The 22,319-nt window shown below is 38.4% G+C and overlaps 1 protein-coding gene across 3 annotated transcripts; it reads left to right on the plus strand.

The window, feature by feature from the left end:
* Positions 1-7,748: 7,748 nt before the first annotated feature.
* LOC113092851 (gastrula zinc finger protein XlCGF57.1-like) lies at positions 7,749-16,938 on the plus strand. 3 transcript variants are annotated; one of them, XR_003287633.1, is made up of 5 exons: positions 7,749-7,807; positions 8,339-8,495; positions 13,459-16,241; positions 16,660-16,746; positions 16,798-16,938. XR_003287633.1 is itself a non-coding variant. In XM_026258618.1 (3 exons), exons 2-3 carry the CDS (start codon positions 8,411-8,413, stop codon positions 14,808-14,810), a joined length of 1,437 nt encoding a protein of 478 aa, XP_026114403.1. In that variant the 5' UTR covers positions 7,749-7,807; positions 8,339-8,410; the 3' UTR covers positions 14,811-16,647. The 3 variants fall into 3 exon arrangements, 1 of the variants encoding a protein (XP_026114403.1); XR_003287632.1 differs by having other exon boundaries at positions 16,660-16,938; XM_026258618.1 differs by lacking the exons at positions 16,660-16,746; positions 16,798-16,938 and having other exon boundaries at positions 13,459-16,647.
* The last annotated feature ends 5,381 nt before the right edge of the window (positions 16,939-22,319 follow it).

The following is a 22,319-nucleotide window of genomic DNA, read 5'->3' on the forward strand; positions in this document are numbered from 1 at the left end:
TCGGGAACTGCATCGGGCACCGCCTCGGCATCTCGAACAGCATCGTGCACCGCCTCGGCATCTCGAACAGCAACGTGCACCGCCTCGGGAACGTCCTCCTGGACGGCAGCGGCCCGCTCGGGAACGTTCTCCGGACCTTGAGGAACGGCAGACGCCTGTCTCCTCCTCCGTCCCTTATGATGGCGAGTCGGTGGCACCTTATCAGGAGACTCAGGCATTGAATCGGCCATCTTGTGCTGTGGTGCTAGGCTGGCGGCCATCATGGGTTGTGGCGCTGGACTGGCGACCATCTTGTACTGTGGCGCTGGACTGGCGGCCATCTTGTACTGTGGCGCTGGACTGGCGGCCATCTTGTGCCGATGCACAGGACTGGCGGCCATCTGGTTCCACGGCGCTGGCTCGGCCGATCTGCGTTTCCCCTCTCGGGACAAACTGGGCAACTGGCAGCTCCCAACCGAATCCCGGGTCGACGGGCGCCCACAGTGGAGATCGCTGCCGGATCTCTTCCCGGCTGTTTGTTCCGGAACGACCTCCCCTGGTTCCCCGGAACACCACTAGGCGAGAGCCCTCGAAGCCACCTTTCTCCCGCTTGCTGGCTGGGGAGAACATGGCAGCAGACACACCGCTGGATCCTTGTGGATGGAGTCCTTCTGTGACGGTTGGGTTTGGGAAAACACAAGGAGAGGGTAGGATCCAATTGCAAGTATGGGTTTTATTTACAGAAGGGTAAAAATACAAAATAAACAGTCATGAGAGACAAACCAAACAAAAGAGGGAACCGGATGAAACGGATAGGAAACTCGGAGGAACAAGAAGGTAAAGGGAGACAAGCACAACTCACACATAGGGTAAGGACTCCATACAGACAACAGAGAAAGACAGCTCTATATAGGGAGATTAATGACAAAGGATTGTCAGCACCTGTGCGATTTAATTGGAGTGCAATTACTGTGACGACATGACCAGACTAGCGGAATTAAAGTGCCTATGGTGAAGTGCCTAAGGAGAAGTGAGCTCACTAGGGGACACCCAGGAAAACAAAGACTGACAGCGTGACACTAACCCACATTTTTTAAAAGTAGTAAATGCGTCGCCCCTTTACATTAATTTAATTACTTAAATAGACTATAGCCTATAATAAGCGTTATGACCGCACACATAAGGCTTCCCACAAAGAACCGGTTTAAGTAATGATAATGAATGAATGTGTTTAAATTAGCAAGGACTCATTTAATTGTTTTGTGATAAACTGGTGTTTTCTGTGTCGCTGCAAAGTTGACGATGCGGACTCGCCATGAACGCATGAGAGAAATGCACATTTCATATGGATTACATAATCAGAGAGTATCCTATTTATTTTGGTTTTAATATGTTCGTTTAAAAGCAGACATTTCAAGCTTTCTGTAATATATTGGCTATATTTCTTTATAAACCCACCAACGAAATAAGACACTACCTGTCCAAAAATATCACCCAAAGTTTCTACAGCTTTTTCTTAGCTATTTCAGAATCTGGAAAAATGACTGGGGCTAACTTACTGCAGTCAGAGCGATATGAATGTTTGTGATGTACGTATAAATGTTTGTCACTTCTGCTGCCCAAACTTTGTCAGATTGTGGGTCATTTGGTTTATTGTAAAACGATTGCACTGATTTGCATGTTTCTTGATGATACGCTTTTTTCTGTCGTACTCACATGCACCATGTCACTCACGTCGTATTCTCCACCATGTCCCACGGAAAAACTGCTTTTGCATAAAATGCAAAAAGCTCACTCTGCTTTGCCATCTACAGGTCTTAACCAAGAGTAGGCTATGTAGCAGTCCATTCGCTATTAAAAGTGCATATTCTCTTTTTCGTGGCCACACTGGCCATGGCTGCTTAACCTGACCCTGCTTAACCTGATTTAAGATTCTTGTGGAGGCGTTCGTGCACCAGTCAACCGTTTGATTGACGTATGATTCAGCCTATCGACTAACGCTTTTATTGCCTCCTCTGAACTATTGGATCTAGTTAACAGTACACCCATGGACGTATCCTCTATGCTTTTTAGTTTGTTTGTTTTTTATGTCTTCTTGAATGTTTTATTTTGTCATTGCCAGTCACTGTGGGTTTACGACTATACTACCCTGTTTCAGATTTGTTCGCATGTTGCGGACTTGTCGATAAGCAGTGCAAACAAGTGTGCCTTTTCCTATCACACGCTGCCATCGTATTTACAGCGTTCTTTGGATGGATGTACGTGCTGCAGGCAAAAGCGGCCCCGACGACGAGGGAGACGTGCAGGTGCTCACGTGAAGCAGAGATTCTTGCGTAGGTCTTGTTCTGTTGGGCAGTTTGCAACAGTTGATGGCATTATAGATTGTGCAGCGGATATTCGGGGGTTGGCGATGTTCTTATTTGTTGCCAGTGTATCCAGATGGAGGTTCGTCAGTGCTGCGGTTTTATCAGGATGCAAAGTTTTCATCACATGTCAGAGGTGCAGTTTTGAGCAACTTGATCGTTCTTAAGAAGGTAAAGTCGGGCCTTATTACAGCGGCCCCCATAGTTGGACAGACTTTACAGATGTCACTTGTAAATGCGCGCTCGATTTCAAACAAGACATTCATCTTAAATGATTTTATATTGCATAATGTCTTGGACTTCCTATTTATTACAGAGACATGGATAAATCGGGATGAGTGTAGTCCTTGTGAGGAAATTTGTCCACCTGACTATATGTTAATTAATACCCTGAGACTGATGGGTCGTGGGGGGGGGGTTTAGCTACTGTTTGTAAGGGGCAGTATAAATGTCACCGATTATCGACCGCATGTTACTCGAGCTTTGAGGTTCAGTTATTGTTATACTGTTTCGGGAGTTGTTGTTTATCGACCTCCAAAGTATAGTCAAGTTCTTATCCACTATTTTATTATTGTCTGAACATATTTACTTGTTGGGGATTTTAACATTCATATTTGCTGCCCTAGGACGCCTTTGGAGAAGGAGTTTTCTGATCTGATGGACTCATTTAATTTTATACAACATGTATTCGGTCCCACACATGAAAAAGGACATACTTTGGACCTTGTTTTTTCTTTAGGTCTGTCTATCTGTGATGTTGTTGTTAATGATGCCTGTATCTCAGATCATTTGCCTGTTACTTTTAATGTAAATGTGCAAATTGAGAAGGTGGAGCATCAGTCTTCTTATATACGCTCCCGTACAATCACTCAGTCTACACCTCAGGCGTTTGGTGATATTTTTATTACTCTTTCTGATGTATCATGGCCTGAGTCTGTAGCTATTACGGTAGATCCAGATGAGTTACTTATGGCTTTTAATACTGTGTGTTCTGGAGTTTTAGACTCTGTTGTTCCTTATAAGATCAAGCATAGTAAGGTTAATCATCAGCCGTGGTTAAATGACCAAACACGGGATCTTAGACAGCAGTGTAGGCGAGCAGAACGGGCTGGGAAAAAGGATAAACTTATGGTCTCGCAACAGATTTTACATGATTTACGTATGCGATATCAGAAGGCTGTAAAGGATGCTAAAACAGCCTTTTTTTTCTAAAATTATATCACAGCATTCAAAATCACCTAAAATTGTTTCAATCTATTAATAGGTTTTTAAATTTAAATACTGTCTCAATACTACCATCCACTGAGTCTTGTGAGAAGTTTTTAAATGTCTTTTTAGACAAAGTTAATACAATTAGATCTGGTTTTCATGACTGGAATGGCTTGACAGGAGACATTTTAAAAAACGTCAGCACGTTTGATAAATTTGATTTGGTTTCAGTTAAGGATATTAGTCTTATTATTGGTAAGTTGAAACGCCCAGCTGCTAGTTGGGATGTTTTGCCTTTTGATTTGTTGGCTGCGACATTCGATTATACTGGGCCTTGTATTACTGCTATTGTTAATTGCAGTCTTTATACAGGCACTTTTCCTTTAAGTTTTAAGCAGGCGGTTATTCAGCCCCTTCTTAAAAAGACTACCCTTAACCCGTTGGATTTTAATAATTATCGGCCAATTTCAAAGCTGCCTTATATCTCAATAATTTTGGAAAAGGTAGTTTTATCTCAGTTAAGTTCTTTTTTTGGCTAAAAACGAGGTGTTAGATGTCTTTCAGTCTGGTTTTCGGGCAGGACACAGTACTGAATCAGCTTTATTGCGAGTCTCAAATGATTTATTACTTATTGCAGACTCGGGAAATACTGGGGCTCTAATTATGTTGGATCTTAGTGCAGCTTTTGATCTAATTGATCACGATATTCTTATTAGTCATTTGGAACATGTTGTAGGGCTGAGAGGGACGGTTTTAAAATGGTTTTCCTCATATTTAAGGGGACGTTCAATTTCTGTGAGGGTTGGGGATTTTTCCTCCAGGTCAGTTTCTCTGGATTGTGGAGTTCCTCAGGGTTCAATTCTGGGACCTATTCTCTTTTCTTTGTTTTTGCTTCCTCTAGGCCAAATGTTTAAGAAATATGGTATATTTTATCACCTATATGCCGATGACATTCAGATTTATTTACCGATTGGAGCTGGAGGATCAAGCCCTAATTTATCCCTGGTTGCTTGTTTAAAGGAGGTGACCAGCTGGTTACAACAAAACTGCTTGCAGTTAAATGCCAGCAAGTCTGAAGTCATGGTGTTTGGGATGAAAAAGGATGACAGTGGTTTAGCCGATTTTCTAGGTATATGGGAAATATACGTTCAGCCTAAAATAAGAAATTTAGGTGTAATTTTTGACTCTGCTCTTATGTTTGACCATCAGGTTAAAAATGTGGTAAAAAATTGTTTTTATCAGTTAAGGACTATTGCGAAAATGAAATCTTTTTTGTTTGTTCCTGATCTGGAAACAGTGATTCACGCATTAATCTCTACACGCTTGGATTACTGTAATGCTCTATATGTAGGAATCAGTCAATCTCTCATCTCAAGATTGCAGCTGGTTCAAAACGCTGCAGCGAGGCTCCTGACTGGTATTAAGAAAAGGGAGCATATTACACCTGTTCTGAAAAGGCTTCATTGGCTCCCTGTGAAATATTGTATACAGTATAAGGTTTTGTTATATGTTTATAAAGCTGTTCACGAGTTGGCCCCGGAATATATCAAGGATTTGGTGCTTATGAATTCTGGTAGATCTCAAAGGTCTACAAGGGGATCGAGCTTTCTCAGTCGTTGGACCTAGACTGTGGAATGCTCTTCCTCCTGATATAAGATCTGCACCGTCAGTTGATGTTTTTAAAACTCGTGTGAAAACGTATTTGTATTCCGTTTCTTTTAAATTTTTGACTTTGTCATTCCATAATTTGTTTTTTGTGGGTTTTTTTGCTTTTAGATGTACAGTCCTTTGGTCTACCTTGTAGTTGAAGGGGCTATATAAATAAATGAGACTTGAGACTTGAATGAAAAAGTGGGACAGATGCTCAATTTGCTTGAGGCGGGACAAAGGGTAAAATTGCTGTACAGTACAACAAAGTGTCACAGGTGGTCACTCTTATTCGCGCCAGTTATTCAGCCAATATAGTGTAAGCCTATGTATTTCTCAATTGTGTCTACTATATAAATTACAAAGGTATTTCAAACGACCCGCGACCCGAATATCATGAAAAATATTTTTGGATGACTCATAACCGCGGGTTACCGCGGGTGACCGCAGGCACCTGCTCATTTCGGATCAACCCGCGCATCACTGCTAGTTGTATGTAGGATTGACACGGAGTGGTTGAACTAAGTATTGCAGTCCAAATTCAAAATACTGGAGAGGGGTCCCTCCTCATCAGACTTGACACACATGTAGGTTGCCAGATTGATGAAATTAAATATTCTGTGTTTTCCAACAGCTGGTTACCCGGGATGCTGAAATACAATTGGGTAAACTGGCATTGGATGTGTTTCACAAACCAAAACTGGCACATTTTCAAAGGAGAATAACTGACTGTAGCATTGTTTTTCAGATAAACAAATATGTTAACTTGGCATGTTTCTTAAATATCTGCAAACATATTATGGGATTTTTGAGGAATGACTTGCTGTAGCCTGCAGTGGACATCCAGCCAGGCCCACATCCAAGTGTGACGTCACGTCACAGACCACGCCCATGTCAAAATACATCACATTCTCATTAATTTTGAAAAAGAAAGAAGCATCGATAAGAAGATAATTTGTATTGTTTGCCAACCGCTAAAAAAGAAGCTGCTATTTGCAGTGTCGGTAAGTAAAAAAAAAAAACAATCTTTGGTCTTCACTAACACTTAAAACGTTGACAAATGTGGTTTTATTAACTAAGTTCAGGAGGAGCACGATCAGATAATCATCCAACTTGGCACAGGTGCATCTCGTTTAGTTAATCGAGCTAAACTTGAGACCAGGACAACTAGAGCCCCAGATACAGATCCCCTGTAAAGACCTTGTCTCAGAGGACCACCAGGACAAGACCACAGGAAACAGATGATTCTTCTGCACAATCTGACTTTGCTTCAGCCTGGAATTGAACTACTGGTTTCGTCTGGTCAGAGGAGAACTGACCCCCCAACTGAGCCTGGTTTCTCCCAAGGTTTTTTTTCTCCATTCTGTCACCGATGGAGTTTCGGTTCCTTGCCGCTGTCGCTTGCTTAGTTGGGGTCACTTCATTTTATCTTAAAACTTCATTAATATAACATTCATGTGTACTTTTTTATATCATTGTGTGCTTGGACAATTTTAGTATTTCTAACTGGAATTTTTTTAATTATTATTACTGACATTTTTTTTACTAAATTATTTTAGCCATTTTAATTTTAATAGTCCCTATCAGTCAAAATCAATTGTTTTAAAATCAGTATTGTGGTATTCCTTCCCAGTCATTGACTTTTAATAAAATCATCTTTACCAAGAAAAGCTGAAATTTAATTTCTTTATATTCTTGAGAGACACTGATGGAATGAAATGAATACAATTTCATAATGATTTAATATAATTTAATAAATGAACAGATGGTTAAGTCTCTCTGCAACCACAAATTTAATTTGAGTTTGCAATATTCAGAAGTTATTTCTGAAGATGTTTATATTTGATAAGAATATCACAAATGCTCTGTAGTTTATCATGAATTTAAAACACTTCACACTTGTTTATATTAATATATAAGATTAGATATAAAGCTCATCTGGATTGATGGCTCTTTAAAATGCACAGTAAATAATCTCTTCAATTCTTCTTCTGTCTTAATATTTAATATTCGTTTTCTAGTGTGAAATCCGTTCAGATGTACAAGCACCAATAAGTAGAGCAGAGGTTAAAACCATCATAAAGCAACATTCACATAAAATATGACAGGAATATTGGAAGACAGCGGATACAGGACGTAATTTATACAGTTTACAAAATCAAGTAATCACAAGCATGAGGAAGAGCAGAAGCCCTAGGGATGAGATGTTAGTCTGGTTTAAATACAACAAAAATAAATGCACAAGTGGATGAACTAACCATGACAGTTGAGTATTCATTAGGGAAGTATCTGGGAGAATAAACAATTTCATTAATTGCATTTCTGAAAAACACGGGGCTAAGTAACAGAATTTAATAGGAGGGGTTTTTTTGTGTTATTTTTTCCCCTTTTCTCTACCTCTCATTTGACGTCATTCTAGTACCCACAGTCCAGTTTAGTACGTGGCAGTAATGCACCTTTGAGATGAGTTGCCAACCGCCATTAAACGTGGAAGAAGAAGAAGAAACGCAATCCTTTCTTTTTAGCGAACAAGACTTTTATTTTGGTTTGGCGATGTGACGTCATACGGTTGCGCCGCTCTCCTGCGTCTGCGATTCGACTAAAGAAAGGTGTGTGTTTTTAATAATTTAAAGCGGTTAAATCAATACAAGTCATTCCGATAATAAATATGTGTAAAGAAACTATTACATAGTTTAACATTGTAATGCTTTACCTAGTGATATAAGGGTGTGACTAAAGCGCAAACACATAATGAAGTAAACACGAAATGTCCGTCTAATTTCTCTCATCATATCGTGAATCAGTTTATAATAAACACGATTTCAGTCACTTGCTACTAAGTACTAATAAGATGAACAGAGCGTTTTAAACCTAATGCTTTAAAATCTTAAAATAGACTGCACGCTGCTCAAAACAGTGTAAATGCAATAATGACATTTAAAATAAAGTGCAAACGTCTCCATGAAAATTTATTAAATATAAAATTGAGAAAATATCGAATAGAAATCTTAATGAACCTTCTATATATTGTATCACTGTATTAATTTGAGTTTTTATTATTCTTTATCTTAGGTCACCATTAACTCTCACCAGTGTGCTGACTAAGTTACTGATATTTTTATCATTCTCATCTTAAACAGGACAAAGTGTCCAAACACACAGAAAAACTCCTGCTGAAGCGACAGAGATCCACGTGACACTCTGTTATAAAGATGGCATTTATTAAAGAGGAGAGTGAAGACATTAAGATTGAGGAAACATTCAGAGTCAAACATGAAGATACTGAGGAACAAACAGGTTGGTTTTCATTCTCAAAGCTGAACTCACTCATTTGATCTTTAATTAAATGTGCAGCTGTACAGAAATTAATGATATTTCTAAATAGAGCCCGACCAATATGGATTTTTGGGGGCCGATGCAGATATTAACTCGAAAAGAGCCGATTTATAAGCCGATATTTTGATTTTGAAAATAAACTGGATATTAGACCCATTTCCTATAAACTGCACTTACACAACATTCAATAGCAAAATATCTGCCTGTTCTATGTATGTGTGCTGAATAAATGATTTTCCAGAAGGGATTTATCTTTAAAAAAAAAAAGCTTTAGATTACGGTCTCAATGACTAAACAATTGCACATCAAAAGTATATATATTTTTTAATGATCAAAAAACAGTCCGATTTAAAACATTTAACACTTTTACTTTCTTCCAGTTGAAGCTGGTTTCAACAGTCTGTGTGTGTACTGTAAATAAATTATAATACTAAAGTTAAAGTATTTGCAGAAGTAGTCCCACACTTTGCTGCTACAGCATTCACCTTTTTCAACCATCTGTAGGGCAGAAAGAGAGACAGAGAAAGAACAAGCATGTGTATTAATAATATCACCATGTATCATTACTCGTACCATCATTAGAATTATAATAATAATAAACAGGGATCTCCTACATAGGCAAAATTTATATATATATATATATATATATATATATATATATATATATATATTTTTTTTTTTTTGTCAAGCAATAGGTATTACCTTTTACCTACTTATATTTAACAATATTATTACAACATTTTCCTGTTATGTCTGTAAAGCTGCTTTGAAACCATCTGTAAAAAAAAAGAAAAAAGCGCTTGTTCAGCTCACATTTATTTACATGTCCCCTCTGGTTTAATAATTTCTGACGCACCTACTGTAGTTACTGTAACTACACTATATTTTTCTCTCACAGACACATTCACAACGGAGCCGTATATCTCCTCTTCTCTTTGTGCAGTCTGAATCAAAACATCGTCATGCACTGGCGAACGTAAAGTTAGCCTACCGTTACCGGAAGATTACGGAATCAATTCGAAGTTGAATGGTTAACGTTAGTGTCATGAACACACCGCTGTCAATTTTGAGAAAAACCACCTTCAAACAATGCATTTAAGGGGCCTGCTAAAAAGGAAGCTATATTAGCTTTAGAATAACATAACAGTTGTTGTTTTTTCGAGGCACGCTGTACATAACTTCTAGTCATTGACTACATTCGCCCCCCTGCCACAGTTACGCGGTCATTATGTGGGAAACACTGCAGATATATTTAGAATAAGTTAAACGCTTACGTTATAGTTTGAGTGAAGCGTGAGACTCTGCTTCTCATGTTTCGGGCCGATGCCGATTTAGTGCAATAAGCTCATATCGGCCGACCGATATATCGGTAGGGCTCTATTTCTAAACCTGCGATTCTCAACTGGTTTGCCCATGGGACCCTCATTTCCACACGGTCTTGAAGCAGTGACCCACACACAAGTACTGTACCTTACATGACACTTAAGGGCACCTTACAACAAAACAATCAAGAGTAAATAACAATAATCACTATAACCTCTTAAAAGACCCAATACAAACAATCACATTTAAACGAATCCCCAAAAAGACAGTTGTGAAAGGGGTTAAAAACAATCCAACAGATGTCGCTGTGTGAAATTACAATTTGCGCCTTTACTTCTCTTCTTCACTCCTCAAAGTAACAAATTCTAAACGGCTGGCGGCATAAAAAAAGGTTAAAATGAGTGCAGTAAAAAAAAAAAAAGTTAACTCTGAATGTCGAGCATTCAATAAAGAATGGACGTCAAAATATTTCGTCACGAACGTCGGCTCAAAGGTGATTTGTCTGATATGTCAGGAGAGCATCGCTGTCTTTAAAGAATATAATATTAGCAGGCACTTCAATGGTAAACATGCTAATTATGCCGTGAATTTCTCCGCAAAGGAGAGAGAAGAAAAGCCACGAGATTGTCCTCCAATTTAACTGCCAGGCAGAATATTTTTACCAAGCAGTCTAATGAAGTTGATCTGCACTTAAATTGTGTTCTATTTTATAAAAGATTTTAACAAAATATGTGAAAGAAATAAAAAAAAATAATAATAATCACAACTGAAAACTGAATATGTTTTTCATGCAGTTATGAAGGTCTCCCTCTGATATATAGCCTCAATTAAATTTGATAATTCCAAGCCAGATTGCCTGAAGTCTGTATGTTAATGTAACTTGCACACATACATTTGCAGTGTTGTTAATAGTTTTCTATCTTGAAAAGCTACAGCTGGTATGAATGACAGTTGAACTATATGCAGGGTAGTGTAGGAAATGAATCCTTGAAAGTAAATCCAGTTATTGTAACCTTAGAGTAGCCTAGGTAAGACAGGCCTAGCAAAAATAAGTATCAGGCCTTGAAATAGGTTGTCAAAGTAACTGTAGAGTAGCCTTATACATATTTGCATTGCATTTATTTGTACCATTTAATCATGTAACTATGTTTAATTGCAATTGTCCAAAGTGTGGCCCTCTGTTTACTTTGCCAAAGTAACTGTGGCCCTCAGACTAAAACTGTTGCCCACCCCTGGTCTAGTTGCAGATTGTAATCTACAAGATTCTGTGTAGTGTTTTTTGGTCCAATAATGAATATCTCTGTCTTATCCGAATTTAATTGGAGAAAATTATTTGTCATCCAATCTTTTACATTTTTAACACACTCTGTTAGCTTAGATAATTGAGAAGTTTCATCTGGTCTCGTTGAGATAAATAGCTGAGTATCATCAGCATAACAGTGGAAGCTAATTCCGTATTTTCTAATATTACCAAGGGGCAAAATGTATATTGAAAATAGAAGGGGACCTAGGACGGATCCTTGTGGCACTCCATATTTTACTGATGATAAATGAAATGACACCCCATTTAAGTAAACAAAATGGTAGCGATCGGACAGGTAGGATCTAAACCATCTTAGAGCCTGCCCTTGAATACCTGTATAGTTTTGTAATCAATCTATGAGTATGTCATGATCTATGGTATCGAACGCAGCACTAAGATCAAGTAAGACTAGAAAGCAGAGTACATTAACTTCAAAGTAGGAGTAAAAAATCAAGTTTGAGCTCACAATTTTTTTATGTAGATAATTTTCACTACTAAATCATCTCATTGTTACGTTTCCAGTGTTCTACCTGTAATTAATTTGGCTGGACAAGTAAAAAACTGTAAAATCGTTTTTCTCAGTTTCACACTCTAGCAAATTTAGGTCTTTTGCTTTTGTAGAGGAGTATTGCTGTGCATGTCCATAAGTGTGTAGCTTTCATACTTGGCTGAATGCCCTACAAAAAAAAAAGATGGGAATGTAACTCTTCTTCAACATTTGATTATATAAACTTCATACATAATACACAATCAATAAAATAATACACTTATAACGACTTATGGCTTACCTGGGGAGTGCATGCATATCTCCAGTTACAGCAATCTTTCCTTTGTTTTGTAACTTCTGTATAAGGTTTCGCTGTTCACTTTTCCACGTATGAACAATTTCTGCAATGTCTCCGGAATGTGTCGTACTGGTAAATGTGTAACTCCATGGCCTTGCAAATCTATGAATGTGGAACATTAAAAGTATATTTATAAAGAATATTAACAGTTTTCATGTTATGAAAAAAATGTATTTATATTGCATTGTTCATTGATTTACTACAGGCATATTTTTTGTAGTTGGATGAATGATCATCCATTAAAATAAGTTGCTGCTGATAAGAGGAGGTTTCCGATGGGTGTAATTCCAACTATGGCCTGGCTCTGCCTGTGCAAAAAGAACTGGCTTTGATTTGCAAATTAAATTAATATATGTGTATTACTTATGACATTTCAGATTCATGTAAAACAGAGTCGCATGGGTTGAAAGTTGAGTCATGTGGTTCTGTCTCGAATTGTATGTCTGATTCTTCCTCTTCCAACTCCAGATGAGGTCTTTTGGGTGGTCTGAAAGCAGGAGTCTTTATAGGTGTTGATGAGAACAGTAAATCATAGGAGGTTGATGTGGTTATACTGCCAATAGTCACACTTTCCTGTGAAAAAAAAAACAAAAGTAACATACAATTCTGACTTTTTGGTAATACAAAGATGGGCTTTATAAACTGCTAATTAAACCAAAAAATAAGTGTGTGTGTTAAGGCTGGTTCACACGGCAGGATAATTAGGCCGATTTTAGCCCCAATTCACCCCTTCCGACAATCTTAGGATGCTCCGATTATCGTAAAATAATCTGATCAAATACTCCTGCCGTGTGTGGTGTGTTAAGACTGCTCTCCTCTGCTCGGAAGAATGTCAGGACCGCTCCGATCTCAAATCGGGGATATCCAACATGTTGGATTTATTTGGCCGATTTCTTCTCGTGTGTTTTGTCCCCCGAGGACAAACAATCACGCAGCCTGTGGACTGTGGCATGTAACCAATCAGAAAGCGAGGTGACGAGGCAAGTGAGGGAATACAGAGAAACAAAATCAAAACAGCCGGCGTATATAATATAACAAATACAAATAAAGTTGATGGGCTTGATGTAGCAAGTATAGTCCATGATCGCGTTGTCTCCACCTCTTTGACCATCGCCTTTTCTTGTTTTTGAATACTCGGAATACTCGGGAGTCAAATCGGTTCGTGTGTGATGTGTTTATATTGCCGTGTGGCTGCACACCACACACTGAACGACCAAAACTGTTAGACCCGTGATTTTTTATCGCTGTGTGTGGGGTCTCTCAGGTTTGGAAAATAGGCAGACAATTTTAAAATCGTCCCGTGTGAACCAGGCCTTAGAAAGAATGCAAGATCGATTTGCTTGCAATGACATCACAGGACACCTCATGTCCAAAATCTGAGAACATTCATTAAAATTGAAAGCTTTGTGCCATTAAAATAAGATTAACTTGTATTGTTCTATTTTTACTTTAGACATCATGCTCCTGAAAGAGGAAAGTGAAGAACTAAATGAAGTGGAAGACAAAGATCAGTATGAGAAATATGATTTTATTGGAGAAAGTTTGTATAGTTGCTCACAAACTAAACAGATTGTACAAAACAAAGCTCAAAAGACAGGAGATTTAACCTGCCAACAGTGTGGAAAGAGTTTCACTAAAAAAGGAAGCCTTAAAGACCACATGAGAATTCACACCGGAGAGAAGCCTTACTCCTGCCAGCAGTGTGGAAAAAGTTTCACTAGAAGTGGAACCCTTCAAAGGCACAATAGAGTTCACACTGGAGAGAAACCTTACATCTGTCAATTATGTGGAATGGGTTTTACTGAAAGAACAAACCATAATGTTCACATGAGAATTCACACCGGAGAGAGGCCTTATACCTGCAAACTGTGTGGAAATAAATTCAATCGAAAAGGATACCTTTATAGCCACATGAAAATTCATACTGGAGAGAAACCTTACACCTGCCAGCAGTGTGGAAGGAGTTTCACTAGAAGTGGAACCCTTAAAAGGCACAATAGAGTTCACACTGGAGAGAAACCTTACACCTGCCAACAGTGTGGAAAGTGTTTCCGTCAAAAAGGAAACCTCAAAGGCCACATGAGTGTTCACACTGGTGAAAAATGTGAAGAACTAAATGAAATGAAAGACAAAGATCAGTCTGAAAAACATTTTACTGGAGAAAGTTTTAGTTGCTCACAAACTAAACTGACAACACAAAAGAAAGGAGATAGAAATCATTTCACCTGCCAACAGTGTGGAAAAAGTTTCTTTGAGAAAGGAACCCTTAACAGGCACATTAGAATTCACACTGGAGAGAAGCCTTACTCCTGCAAACTGTGTGGAAAGAGTTTTACTGATAATGGAAACTTTAATTGTCACATGAGAATTCACACCGGAGAGAAGCCTTACTCCTGCAAACTGTGTGGAAAGAGTTTCATTCAAAAAAGAAGCCTAAAGAGACACATGAGAACTCACACTGGAGAGAAACCGTACACCTGCCAACAGTGTGGAAAGAGTTTTAGTCAACAAAGAGACTGTAATTATCACATGAAAATTCACACCGGAGAGAAGCCTCACTCCTGCAAACTGTGTGGAAAGAGTTTCATTCAAAAAGGAAGCCTTAAGAGACACATGACAATTCACAATGCTGGGAAACCGTACACCTGCCAACAGCATGGGATGAGTTTTAGTCAAAAAAGAAACCTCAAAGGCCACATAAGTGTTCACACTGGAGAGACATGTAAAGAAGTAACTGAAATGGAAGACAAAGATCAGTCTGAGAAACATGATTTTACAAGAGAAATTTCTTTTGAGCTCTTTTGAAAAGAAGCCGTTGAGTTTACTAACTGGAATTTACAAAAGAGAGCTCAAAAGATGGTAGCTACAAGTCATTTCACCTGCCAACAGTGTGGAAAGAGTTTCACTAAAAAAGAAACCCTTAAAGTCCACATGAATGTTCACACTGGACAAAGCCTTTTCAACTGCTAACAATGTGGAAAGAGTTTCAGATGCAAAATATCCCTTAATAACCACACAAAAATTCACTTGAGAACAGTTTAAAATGTTCTCAGTGTGAAAGGTGTTTCACAGCCAGGAAACTCTGCAACAGTCATGTAATAAGAAAGAATCTGTGAAAAATCTGGCTCAGGCAAAGCAAAAACCTTAGGATTCACATGAGAAGTCAAAGTGAATAAAACTGTTTCACGTGTCAACACCGAGAAAAAATTTGGGCCTGAAGAAAACTTAACAGATTTGGTGTAAACAGAAAATAATAACAAAACACAGAAATGGTGAAAGCAGGCCCAGTACGCCTGATACCTCCTTGACCCTAGTTGGGGTCATAACAAATAACTTTATTCATTTAGCAAAAAAAAAAAAAAAATTCTAACATACCTTACTTATATAATTTCTCACCTATTTTATATATAATTTTTTGTTTAAACTCTTCAGTGCACACTAGGTAAAGACCATGTTATTATACTTATAAAGTTATTTGGAAGGAAAAGAGATAATCCTCCTATTGTTCAACCTCTGTTTACCTTGTCTAATTGGTCAGTGCTACAGGAACCGGAAACTTTTTCCATCTATTTTCCTGAAGCTGTTTGTGACCATCAGGGGTGCTTCATTTGCCCCTACGTGGGCTGGCCTGGGTCAATGCATGATGCACAAGTGCTCCTCCATAGCCCTCTGTACAGGAGGTCAGTGTACCCTCCTCCAGGGCACTTTATCCTGGAAGACAGAGGATACTCATGCCTCTGACAGCCACTCCCCCTTATCACTCCCCATAAGAGTCCAGTATTCACCTTATTTTCCATGGCAACAACGGTGCCGCCATTGCGCTCTTTTTGTCATCTTACTTCCGGCTGAGGGACCGGATGTAACGTAACTAAGCTTGTGGCTGGCTAGAGATAACAGAATGCAGAACGAACAGAAGTATGATATATGGTCAGTTAGGGGCTGCATAACAATTGTATTAAAAAAACAATTGCACCAACGATGTGTAAACGCATTGTGACGCGGTCGGAGTGTTGTGGTGCACTTTACAATTTACACCCACCACCTAAAGAAGAGAAGCACCTGAGGAAATGGATGAAGGCGCTAAATTTGAAGCGCCCACCCAAGCGCTCTTATGTGTGTTCGTACCATTTCATGGACGGGAAGGCGACTGACGAACACCCTTACCCCGAGAAATGGCTCGACTATGATGTCTCGTTAAAGAGGTCACGCTGGGGATGAAAAGTTTGTCAGATTCGGGTAAGCTAACCTTAACTAGCTATGTGTTTGCCCGCCTAACGTTAGATTTATGAAGTCCGTTCTATGAATACATTTATGATCAGTAACAGGCAGTTAACAAAGTACAACGAATTTTCCATGATTACCATTGTCCACCTATTTAATATATACGGTAGTACAAGATATTATAGTACATTACAATAGCTCACATTATTCCTGTTACAGAGATTGCAGGTGATAGCAGGCCAGCTAGCTACATTTCTCATTCAGATACTGACCTACGTTTGAACACTACAGTTAAGAGTGTGTATACTGTTTTGTCTCTAATGCATCTCTCTCTCTCACACACACACACAGTTCTAAGTTCAGGTCACTTAATATATTAATTCTCATGATATATTGTAAGTACTAATGTAAAAATGTTTAATTATTTACACAGATGTATCGATGACCGCCAGCGATGCAGTGGACAACTGTGACAGTGATCAGATCCACATGCCTCTGATCTTGCTGAAAGTCACCAGAAGTTACCTGCTGTGATAGTTATTTTTTATGAACCTTTACAAAGTCACCAGAGGTTACCTGTTGTGATAGTTATTATGAACCTTTACAGTGTCACCTGACATTACCTGCTGTAAATAGTTTTTATTTATTTATCTTAATTTGATCTTTTTTTCATCTTTAATCTCTGATTTGAAGGAATAAGTCATGTCAAGTTTGCAAGTTAATTTCATCTTGGTTTATTACATATGGAAATTAAATTTTGAAATTTTATAGGATGGTCAGTAGAAGGTGTCTCTTGCTTCCTGAAAACAACAAACACTGATCAACAAATCACAAATGATTTTATACAACTTATACTAAATTATCCATGTTCTAAAAAACAAATCACAGTCTGTCTCTTGTTTAACACAACTGATTTAAAACAACTTATTTCATATAGTTAGTCTTCACCCACATCCTCTACATCCCATCCCAATTTCCTAATATCCTATCCTTAACCTAATTGTTTTCATTCCTTCTTGCTTAAAAAGCTGCAACTATCTTGTGGAAAGCAGCAGGTTGCCTGCCTGAAACTCATCTGACATGAGGAAGCATACACTTAAAATAAAAGGTTTGTAGTCTAGCTACAGTCTTGGCTCAAAATCGCTGATTGTGTGGCACATGTAACTTGCTGTGATGGACCCCAGATGAGCAGCTTACAGGTCCTCAGCCCTGTACAGAACATGGCAAACCTAAAATACATTTCAAAGCTTTCACAGTTGTCTTATTTCAGAATCATTCATTATTATTACACTTGACGTTTACCTACATTATTCATTGATTAGACTTAATGTACACCTACCAAATATTACCTTTACCTTACTTTTTGCATATACACTGTGCAGAATTAAGAGGCAAGCTGATTTTCTGATCATATTTTTGGGTAAAATTTGCCAATTCCAAACCAAACCAATCTTAACTATTAATTTTGCATTAAGTTTTTTATAAGTGATATATAATATTTTTTTGGCTTATTTTATCTGTAAAATAAAATCTGCCTAATAATTATGCATACCTGGATATAAGGCGTTTTTCACTTCCAAGTTCCAGCCTCCTCGTTTTCTAATGTATAATTGATAAACGTTCACTTACCTTACTCCACTGTGCAATTAAGTTATTAGACAAAATACTTAGTCTGATGATGGTCATCAAACACGTTATTATACTTTTAAACATTTATAACTTCGTGTATATTAACATCACACACACAAACACACACACACACAAAACTAACCAGTACCATGCTGAGAGGTTTAGACTGCTCGACTGGCTGGTTGCACGTTCAATTTTAAAAACCTCGCTGTGTAACAGTACACGACCCACTGTCTCACTATGTAAATACTGGTAAGCCTCGGTACATTTAAAAAAAAATCATTTTTCCTTGCTGCTCCATCAACTCCTCCTGACAGGGTAGGTTAACTCTGGCCACTTCTTCATATCGTCTAACATTACCCAAGTTAACAGCGACGATGGATGGGACAATTTGAGACCATTTGATCCTCGTAAGACGTTTTCATCGTGCTCCCAATTTATAACATAACGTTCTTTGTCATTTCGCCACAGTTATAGCTAGCTATAAACAATCTTACAACTACTAAACTAGTAACCGGACGTGCCGTATCGGTTTAGCGGAAGTCGGATGACAAAATGCGGAAATGCGGAGTATTAAAAGTGGGCGGGGCGGAATAAGGTGAATAAGGTTACCTAACCAGCGCTTTAACTTCCATCATTCCAAGGGGATGATGAGGACCAGATTCAGGGCCATCTTCCTCCAAACACTGGAGGTGCACCAAACCTACGTAATTAAGCAATTTACATAAGTTTGCCAAGACATTTTTAAAATGCTGTAAAAGAATAAACAGATTTATTTTTTGAAGATGTACTTAGGTTTCCTTTTTTACCATTTCGGGTCCTAAAAGCCAGTGTCATCCTCCATAACATCTGCCTTGGGGTTGGTGACATCATGGCCCCAGAGAATGAGCACGAGGAGGAGATGGCTGAGGAGGAGGATGAAGGGGAGCATGCTTTGGAGACAGTCAGTGGTGCTCCATGGTGTGACCAGCTGTCTGCCCTGGAGGAGGTACCTTTTGAGAGTTGTTGTTAACTGAGGAGATGCGCAAATCCATGTTCATTTTCAGCGTTTATTTGTGCATCTTCTCAGTTACAAACGGCTGTGTGTAGTAAGAGCTGCTCTATGTGAAATCGGCACCTGAGGGAATTTACCGCTGATTAGAGAACCGGCTTTACTGACGAGATGTGCATTAGCAATCGGCCGATCGTGACCGGAGTACCACTAGTTACAGCCAAGTAAGAGAATTGTAAAACTATGACCATAACGGACCATAAAACTGTTTTGCATAGATATATTTTATGGATTGATTTGAGTGTGCAAGTCGATTTAATTTTTTTCCTTCCCTTTCTGAAAGCATCTCAGTGACATGACAGCTGTCAATTGTGTCAGCCCTGCAAACCTGTTGGAAGACGATGCAATGGAGAGTGGGAATAATGCACCCAAACACTCAGGAGACAATCCCAGATGATGTCCCACCAATAGAGAGGCCTTACCAGGGACTGTATTGTGGCAGCCCTTCCAGGTCCTGCAGCTCCACCAGGCCCTTCCTGCTCAGCTGAATGACAGCTTGTGCACAAAAATGTTAAATATTCTGTTATTATAATATTGTATGTTGTTTTTCTGAAGGGAAACCTAAGTTATGTTGTAAATAGTTGTAAAAAGTACTTTCAGTAATATATAGAAAAATTTTAATGTGTAGGACATAATAATAAACATATAGAATAATGTTTTGTATAAAAAATTATAAGCTGCATTAAAAAAATTAACAATGTACATAATTCTCTTTTAATGCATCTTTTAATTACACATGCAAAACAAAGTACTCATTTACAAATAAATTAAACTAAAGAATAACATATACAACTTAATTTCTGTAGATTATGTGATACAAGTTAAAATTTAAGTTGTTTCATTGGCAATGTGACATTTAAAAATTATATATACAGAAAATTTGTAACGTGCCCATTTTTACCACTGTTTTCCCTTGGCTAATGCAGAATGTATTTAAGCGTTCTCTCAAGAAGAGAAAACATTCCCTTCATTCTCTCCTTGCTCTCCTGTGCTTTTCTCTCCTCTGTCTCGCTGGAGTTTAAAGGGGGGGTGAAATGCTATTTCATGCATACTCAGTTTTTTACACTGTTAAAAGAGTTGGATTCCCATGCTAAACATGGACAAAGTTTCAAAAATTAAGTTGTATGTTTGAACGAGTATTTCTGTTCCAAAAATACTCCTTCCGGTTTGTCACAAGTTTCGGAAAGTTTTTTTCGAGTATGGCTCTGTGTGACGTTAGATGGAGCGGAATTTCCTTATATGGGTCTTATAGCAGAGCAGAGAGAGGCTGAGCACAGATATACACTGATCAGAGCAAGAGCGTCGCAAAATGTCACAAAAGGAGTGTGTTTTTGGTTGCCAGGGCAAGACAACCCTGCACAGATTATCAAAAAAAAACAGCATTAAGGGACGAGTGGATGGAGTTTATTTTTACAGAGCATCAACGGAGTTGTGCAAGTGTTTTTGTTTGTTCCCTGCATTTCGAAGATGCTTGTTTTACGCGGGATTTGCGTATCGTTTATTTCTTAAGGATGATGCAATCCCAACGAAAAAGGGTCACGATCGTGTGTTGGAACCGCAGGCGGTGAGTAAAACTGCTTAAAATATCTCTGCCTTCTTGTTAGTGCGTCCGCCTCCCCTGCCGGAGACCCGGGTTCGAGCCCCGCTCAGAGCGAGTCGTTGCTGCTGCTGCTCTCGTTCAGTTTCAGCCTCGGGATCTGATTCTGGATCATAAATAAACGGCTGAATCTGACTGTTAGCCATGGTTTGTTTTGGATGATTTGTCATGGTTGTTTTTTTTTTTCCTCACGGTAATGTGACAACTTCCAAACGCTCTCAACGCAAAAGCCTACTGGCGCTCGTGATTCTTTAGCTCCGCCCACACGTCACGCCTCCAGGCGCTCGTGTTTTTCCGGGAAAAATCGGTACAGACTATCTTTCTCTTATGAATATAATAAAACTAAAGACTTTTTGGAGTTATGAAGGATGCAGTACTACTCTATAGGTACTCAAGATTAACAGGATATTGAGTGAAAACGAGCATTTCACCCCCCCTTTAATGTCCTCTCTGAGCCGTTCCACCAGCTTCCACTCACTCCCTCACCTGTCCCAGGACACTTGCAATCTTAAGGCAGAGCAAACAAACCATGCCTGTTAACAACAGCACAATGATTTTCAGTAAAAATGCGTCTATTAATTTGCTTTGTATTTTATTTTTGTATTTCCCCGGCAGGCTCATATTCTCCAGAACAGTCCTAAAACAAAAAAAGACAGGTTTGCAGTCTTTAACATGAGAAAATATGACCACAGGACATGCATAGGAAATACTGAAGTACAAGATTTTGGTTAAAACTTTAGACATCTTGAATGACAGCACAATAAAAACGCAACAAAGGATAAGACTATTGACTTGTATAATGGATGTCTTATAGTTTGTGGGCTTTGTTTAAAAAAAAAAAACCTGGCTTTTAACACTTTTGCTAGGTATTTGAGTAAATGAAAACACAATACTTAGATTTCAATGTGAATTCCACCACAGATCTCTCTCATACTCCATGTTCTTTGAATATAAATTCCATTGTCGTCTGCTTGCAATTGATTATGTACGGAGCCCGGGGTGTCACCTGTAGGAGAAATAAATGCAATCCGTCCCCTCAGTTTGTAAACCGTACTCACAAATTCTTTAACTTTTACATCTGTTTAACAAATCATGCCCACAGATTAATAAATCGTCCCCACGAATTTCCAATATGTGCTCTCGAAATTTGGAAACTGTATCTTCAGTTTTTGAATCCATACCCACAAATTCATAATCCGTGCGCACGCTTTCGCAGTCCATTCCCTCGGATTTGTAAACTGTACAGTATCTCACGGATTTATGCAGCAAGCTCCTAGGTAGCCTGCGTGTTAATTTACAGTTTTATTGAATATTATTATGTGGAATAGGTTTACAGCAAAGTGTCTTAAGTGATTCTCTATCAATTGTAGTGAGAGGTGGAATAGAACGATTTAATAAGAAAGCTTCGTATCAAAATCGTGTTTGTGTTAATCTTAGCACTTGATTATTATTGTATAATAAACCTGGCATTGTGACTGACTCTGGAGTAATTTGTTCTCTTTTGTAAGTCGTTTTGGATAAAAGCTTCTTATGCATAACCGGTATAATAATATATAATAATAATAGTTATTTTTATTATTATTTTAATTTATAGGCTAAATAAATGAGTGCAATGATTTATTTTTAAATAACCTTTTACAGTTTTGGAAATGTGTTTGTGTACTATTCTTTCTTAACATGAAGACTTATTTTGATGATTTTATTATACTAAGCTTTTCCCCACAGAGTTTCACTGTTAATGTTATCATTAAATAATTAGTCCTATTATAACATTGCATTCCGTTAGAAAGGAATGACAAAATGTAATAACTTGTAC

The sequence above is a fragment of the Carassius auratus genome, unplaced genomic scaffold (assembly GCF_003368295.1).
Source record: "Carassius auratus strain Wakin unplaced genomic scaffold, ASM336829v1 scaf_tig00214720, whole genome shotgun sequence".
NCBI lineage: Eukaryota > Metazoa > Chordata > Actinopteri > Cypriniformes > Cyprinidae > Carassius > Carassius auratus.